Raw genomic sequence first — 6432 nt, forward strand, 5'->3', positions numbered from 1 at the left:
GCTAGTCCAAAAACCCCGGTATCAATTTTCTTGATAAAAACTTTTCCTAAAACAATTAAAACAGAAAAGACCTCTTTTTGTAAATTGAAGGAGTTAAAAAGGAAGAAAATCTAAATAAATCAACTAATTAAAGGAATGTATTAATGAACCTTAGCTGCGAAGACTAAAACCCAATTGGTTACTTTCTATTGCTTCTGTGAGAAAGAAAAAAAAAGAACAAAATTTCAATAAGAAATAAAACTTGTATAGCTCCAAAGGAAAAGCTAGCCATTAATTCAATAATAATAACAAAAATCCTAAACAACGCAATGGGAAGCATATTGATCTGAGCAAAAGACCCCAAAAAAAGAAACAATCCCTAATTTGCAAATTCAGCGAATGTGCTTTCATTTCTACCTATAACAATCATCTACATCAGGCAACTCATTAAGATCAAAATCAAGAACTTTACTAGCATTACCAATATTAATCTCGGACCCATCATCTTGTTTTGCTGTATCGCTCTTAATTATTTCTTGATCGATCGTATTCTCGATTGTCATCTTGAACTTGTTATGACTTGACCTATGACCTCCCAACGCTTGGTGACTAGTAAACGTCTTGCCACATATGCTACACATTTTTTTCCCCGGTGTTACATTTTTAATTTGCTGCTTCTCATCAGGCCTTCCGCAGACCCCACTTGTAGAATTACACTGAGTTTGTTGTTGTTGCTTCTGATCAGGCATTGATCTCTTCTTGTTAGCCATGACAAAACAATCTTTTGATTCAATGCCCGAACAATAATCATCCTCTATATCATCAGCCTTTCTCTTGCCTTTAGCTTTATCCTTCAATGGAAGATCAGGAGTGACTGAATTGCTACACATGACTTCTAACTCCTCGGTTTTTGTGTGGCGATTTTTCGGAGAATTAATGTTGTTGACACCATTGACTAATCTTATGAGCTGATGAACAGCATCTTGAAGTTCCTTATCATCTGAATTTGAGATTGATGATAATTTGGCGGATCGCCCTCGCTTATCTTTCACAGCCCAGCTCTTCAAACAATCTTTTAAATCAACCTTTGGAAAAGCAGGTGCAACATTAATATTAATATTAATATTGCTAGCTGATTCAATCTCATGTAATTCTTTGTACTCTTGAGTATTAAGAAAATAATCGTCATTATCATCATCATCATCATAATCAAGGGAATTATTAGCTGGAAAAACTAACACCCCTTTATTTTTGAAGTTGTCTTTGTTATTAGGAGGTTTCATACCTCTCCAATCTCTATCAGGATGACATCTCATATGACCAAACAAAGATTTTTTTGATGGAAAATTCTTCCCACAAAGATCACATGTTATTTTCTTAACCCCATCTTCTTCTTCTACCAAGATTCTTGATCTCTTTGAAGATTGACCATAATTGTTGACTTTGAGTTGTTTATTTTTCCAAGATTCTTCTCTATTATTTGCTTGAACATGTGCACTGCTCATATGACCTCCTAAAGCTTTTCCTGAGCTAAACTGTTTTCCACACTCACTACATATATGATCCTTTTTTTTCAAGATTATTTCTTCTTGAATACCATTGATTTCTTTTTCCTCCTCCTCAACAACAACAACCTCTTCTTTAAGCTTTGGCATCTTTATCTTCACTTTTAAACTACTCTTATCACCACTAGAAACAGCTTTTTCACAAGATCTATTAATTTCTTGAAGAGATCTCTTTGTGCTCTTTAACTCATGATTCTCTTCTTGATTATCAGCTTCCATATAGGATAAAAATCCAAGAAAACAAGAGCGGAAGTCAAGAGAAAACTTTATAAGAAAAAAAGAAAGAGTTGGATAAGTATCAGTAAGAAGAGAGGAGAAAATGGTTGAATCTAAAAACCCTAGAATAAGAAAAAGGAAGAGAGAAGGTCACTAGAGGCAGTATAAGAGACAGAAAAAATATAGTGAGTGAGTAGGAAACAAAAACTATTGATAGGAATAGAGAAAGTAAATAAGAGAGAAACGAAATATTAGAGAGGGTATACTGAAAAGGTGAAAAGACATTTAGTTAAGGACTATTAGAGGCTATACTGAAAAGGTAAAAAGACATTAAGTAAGGAAAGAAGCTGCTTTGTAGTAAGACTCAAGATCTATGTCAATCTATAAAGAATATACAATAACCGTTTTCCCTATAAATGTGGATACATTATATGGTAGATAAGTCCTTGATATATTTTGGATCTCAGTTCAGGAATGATCTCATAGTCCACTTTTAATTTGAATTATAAAAAATAATTTACTCTACAAAAATCTCATGTCTTATTTTAATTTACACATCTCTTGTTATTACTAAAAAGAATTAGTGGCGGAATCGTAACTAAAAAAAATTCGTCGATGGATTAGCGACATAATACCAAGAAATTCTTTTAGCTACGAGCAATTTAGCGATAAATTAACGATGAAGTTCGTAGTTAATTCTAATTTTAGTTTTTGTAATGTGTGTTATTATTTAGTAATCTCCCGTGGAAAATGTCATATTACTAAAATAACATTTATAATACACTACAAAATCAGATTTCCCGTCGACCTATTGTTTGCAAATTAAAATAGTTGTCTTTTTACTTTTGAGAATAGTTCCTAGTAGCTCAATCTTTTACAAAGGTTATTTTGTATATAGCTACAATTTAAGTTATACACCGATGGTTTAATGAATTTTTCACGCCTAATGGACGTTACCCTAATTTTATCTTAATATCCTACCATCGAAATGTAATTGCATATATAACTAATTCAAGGAGCAAGAAAAATTGTAATCAAGCTTATCTGTTAATAACATTTAACAATGAAAAACTTCCAAGTAAAAAAATAAAAAATAAAAAGAAAAAGAAATTTCTGCTAATCAATACTTTATTAATGCTAATAAACGTGCAACAAGTGGAGATCCTAAATACTCATTGCAGTTGATACCAATATAAATGTTTAATATAGCGGTAAATTTTGGAACAAGTGCGCAACAAAGTATCGGTAAAAAAAGCCTAAGGTGAAATTAAAAGGGAAGAAAGAGAGGATAAAACTAAGAAGGGGATGTTGATAATCCAAACCACATTGTTTTATTTCTAGAATCACTTAAGAATAATCAGATCTTGAGATAGAAGGGAAAGAATATCCTTAGTCTAAACTAGGAGTGATACATGAAATTTTAACACAAAATTAGAGGGAAAAATGATGCTAACAAAAAATTTAGTTGCACCATTTTTCCATTTTCTTTCGGTTGCTATTCACTAATATTGACTGATTTCCGTCTCTTTAACGTGTTAAGTAGTACTTGATTTATCATATGTTACCATATTTATGCATGTATTGCAGTGTTTCGTGGTTGTACAACATTGAAGCAAAAAATAAGAAAATTTAGGTGACTTCCTCCAAATAAGAGGTTCTGCACGCTAAAATTTTAACCAAATCGAGCATTTACACACAATCAAACTAATTTTCATGGTTAAGTGATGCATTAAGTTGAGAATATTTATCATTTAATTATAATTTAATGTTAATCATGTTTAATATTTGTAGACGCATGTGTCATATATTTATTGGATTGTTGTGAACATTTTTTTTTATCGTTTTGCACAGTCAAATTCTTCGGACTTGGTACAGATGGAAAGGAAAAGAGTTTGAGGACGGAACTTATTCTTTAGTAGTCTAGCAACTTCAACTTTTTATCACTCTTTTATTTTATTTTATTTTATTTTTTTGTATCAAATTCTCATGAGCATTTGAAAAAAGATAACTATAAAGGCAATGAATATGAAATTTATTTTAAAACTTTTGTTGTGAGTTAAATTTATGTAACTGAGGTATTGACTAATTTTTTAACAACATAAAATGAAAACAAAAAATAAGGGAAGCAGAAATACCATCTAAAAAAGATAAATAACAACTTGAGGACAGTGATTTTTGTTGAAGATAAAATGTCAAACTTTAGGGAAAAGGGAAAATGTTATCGAGTTGAAATAAACAAAGTAAAAACATTTTTACAGAAGTTTAAGAAAATAATTTTTCTTAAAAAAGATTTTAGGAATTGATATTGTTTTGACATGAGCAACAATATCGTTTATGGTACAAACGGGTTTACCAGAAAAAAGAGCAATTCTTTTCTGCGCGAACACATTAAATTAGTTAAATATGATGTCATTATTTAATGCCTATATCACAAAACAATCTTTTCAGTAGCTTAAAAAGGAAAGAAAATATCTTCCCGAATTCAAATAATCTACTAGATGCAAAAGTAATTTTTAATTATTTTTCCTTTTTAGTAATTTAAGTTAACATAAAAAATGTTCTCATATTCATTTTTAATTTCTCAGAAAAATACTTATTTTGAAATCTTTTAGTCCTTTTTGTCTTGTAAAATATATCAATGATTTTTAAAATATACTTTTAAGTTTGCTCTGGAAAAAATAAAACAAAAACATATTAGAGCCCTAAAAAAGTTCTAACCCAAGCCATTCGGGTTGCCCCTGCGAGGACTCGACAGTTAAGAGCAAATTAATGTAAGGATTTTTACATTTGAGTTATCCGATCCCCCTCAACAAAAACTCTTAGAATTTTGGAATTTCAGTCAATGTAGGACATTCAAGCCTTCGCAAACTTATGTCTATCTAATATTGAAGACCACACCAAGTTGGTGTCACCAACTACACTACTACTTTAGATAAATAGTACTTATTTGCACTAATATTTACACCAAATAAAGCTATATATATCAGCTAAAAGTTAAAGTGATAATGCACATCACTTAACCATAGTTATATATAGCCAGTTTACCCAAATTTTCAAAATCTATGTAATGCCTCGTAACATTCTTTAACTAATTCGCTTGAGGGTTTAATGACGTGATTGGATTGTGTTAACGGACATACAAGGTGACATGAGACTTAGGGTGTGTTTAGTACGAAGGAAAATATTTTTTATGGAAAATATTTTTGTATACGGTCGGAATCGAGTTCGCCTACGACATGGTAGGTTAGGCTCGGAACATGACAAACAAAGACTGAAGATTAACCCAAAGTCCCATCGAGCTAGAACTCGAGGTCAGAACGCCTATCTTCAAGAACATTAAGTCCGTAATCTCGGAGTCGACCTTAGCCTCGATCGAGCTTGAAGAAACATTATTAGCATAACCAACAGAAGACCGAAACATCCGTGACCAGTCGTATATTGCGGCGGGAATCTCGGCACGAATCAATAAGGAACTAGTAATCAGCGAATCAAGAGATCTTTTACCTTTTATAGAATTGTACCTAAAGTATAACTCCTCTACCTTTTCATTGGCCACATTGTAACACGCATCCCAAAGCAATACATTATTATTCTCGTTAAGTTCTTACTACTCTCATTAAAGCTCTCATTTCTTCTGTCTTGATATCGATCAAGGTACCTGGTTCGAGGGTAATTAATTCTCCAGGGCTAATACTGTTCAATTTGTGTGGTTTGCATTTACTTTTTCATTACTTATTTCAATTGCAATCTAATTTGTTATTTTGTATCAAGTTAAATCACGTGTCCTTAAAATCACTTATAAATTCAATTGTTATCTGATTTAGAGGGTAAACAGTGATCAATTCTCTAGGGCTAATACTATTCAATTTGTATGGTTTGCATTTACTTTTCCATTACTTATTTCAATTGCAATTTTAAATTTGTTATTTTGTATCAAGTTAAATCACGTATTCTTAAAACCACTTACAAATTCAATTGTTATCCGATTTAGAGGGTAAACAGTTTGGCGCCTACCGTAGGGCTAAGGATAATAATGGTTATTTGATACAAATCTCCATACCACACACTACTTTACACTAGTTCTTTAAAGTGTCTTTAATTTCAGGTTAAAACTCAAAATATCGAACTCTCAATCAACACCCTTACATGTTGACAACGAGTCCGGCCATCACGGTGAAAATAATAACATAGCTCCCGGTGATGAGGTACCGCCCGTTAATCCTATCGGAATACCGACCGCGGGCCCGATTGACGCTAATTCACATGTGGCTATTGACGCAAACTTGCCTACCGACCCCGAGAATAGCGTTTGTGGTGGATCTCGATCGGCAAATCAAAATATTGGAGGAGACAGGATCAATTTACGGGCGATCTTTGAAATGTTGCAGGCTCAATATGCGGCGATAGCTTAGTTACAGAACCAAAGCCGTGCACCGAGAAGGGTTGAACCCGATCCACACCGGGAAGTCACCCACGGGGATGCACCGATCACATAAAGGTCAAATGAACATGAATCGGGGGCTAACCCCGAGATCATAGAGATGCTCGAAGAGTTGACAAAACGGATAGAATCTGGGGAGAAAAAAATCGAAGCTAATGACAAAAAGGTTGAAACTTATAATTCCAGGGTAGACCAGATCCCAGGAGCACCGCCAATATTGAAAGGCCTGGA

At 32.9% G+C, this 6432-nt stretch overlaps 1 protein-coding gene across 1 annotated transcript; it reads right to left on the reverse strand.

The window, feature by feature from the left end:
- Positions 1-392: 392 nt before the first annotated feature.
- Positions 393-1763, reverse strand: LOC107831697 (uncharacterized). Its single transcript, XM_016659484.1, has one exon. It carries the CDS (start codon positions 1761-1763, stop codon positions 393-395), a length of 1371 nt encoding a protein of 456 aa, XP_016514970.1.
- Positions 1764-6432: the final 4669 nt, after the last annotated feature.

Source organism: Nicotiana tabacum, chromosome 9, assembly GCF_000715075.1.
Source record: "Nicotiana tabacum cultivar K326 chromosome 9, ASM71507v2, whole genome shotgun sequence".
NCBI lineage: Eukaryota > Viridiplantae > Streptophyta > Magnoliopsida > Solanales > Solanaceae > Nicotiana > Nicotiana tabacum.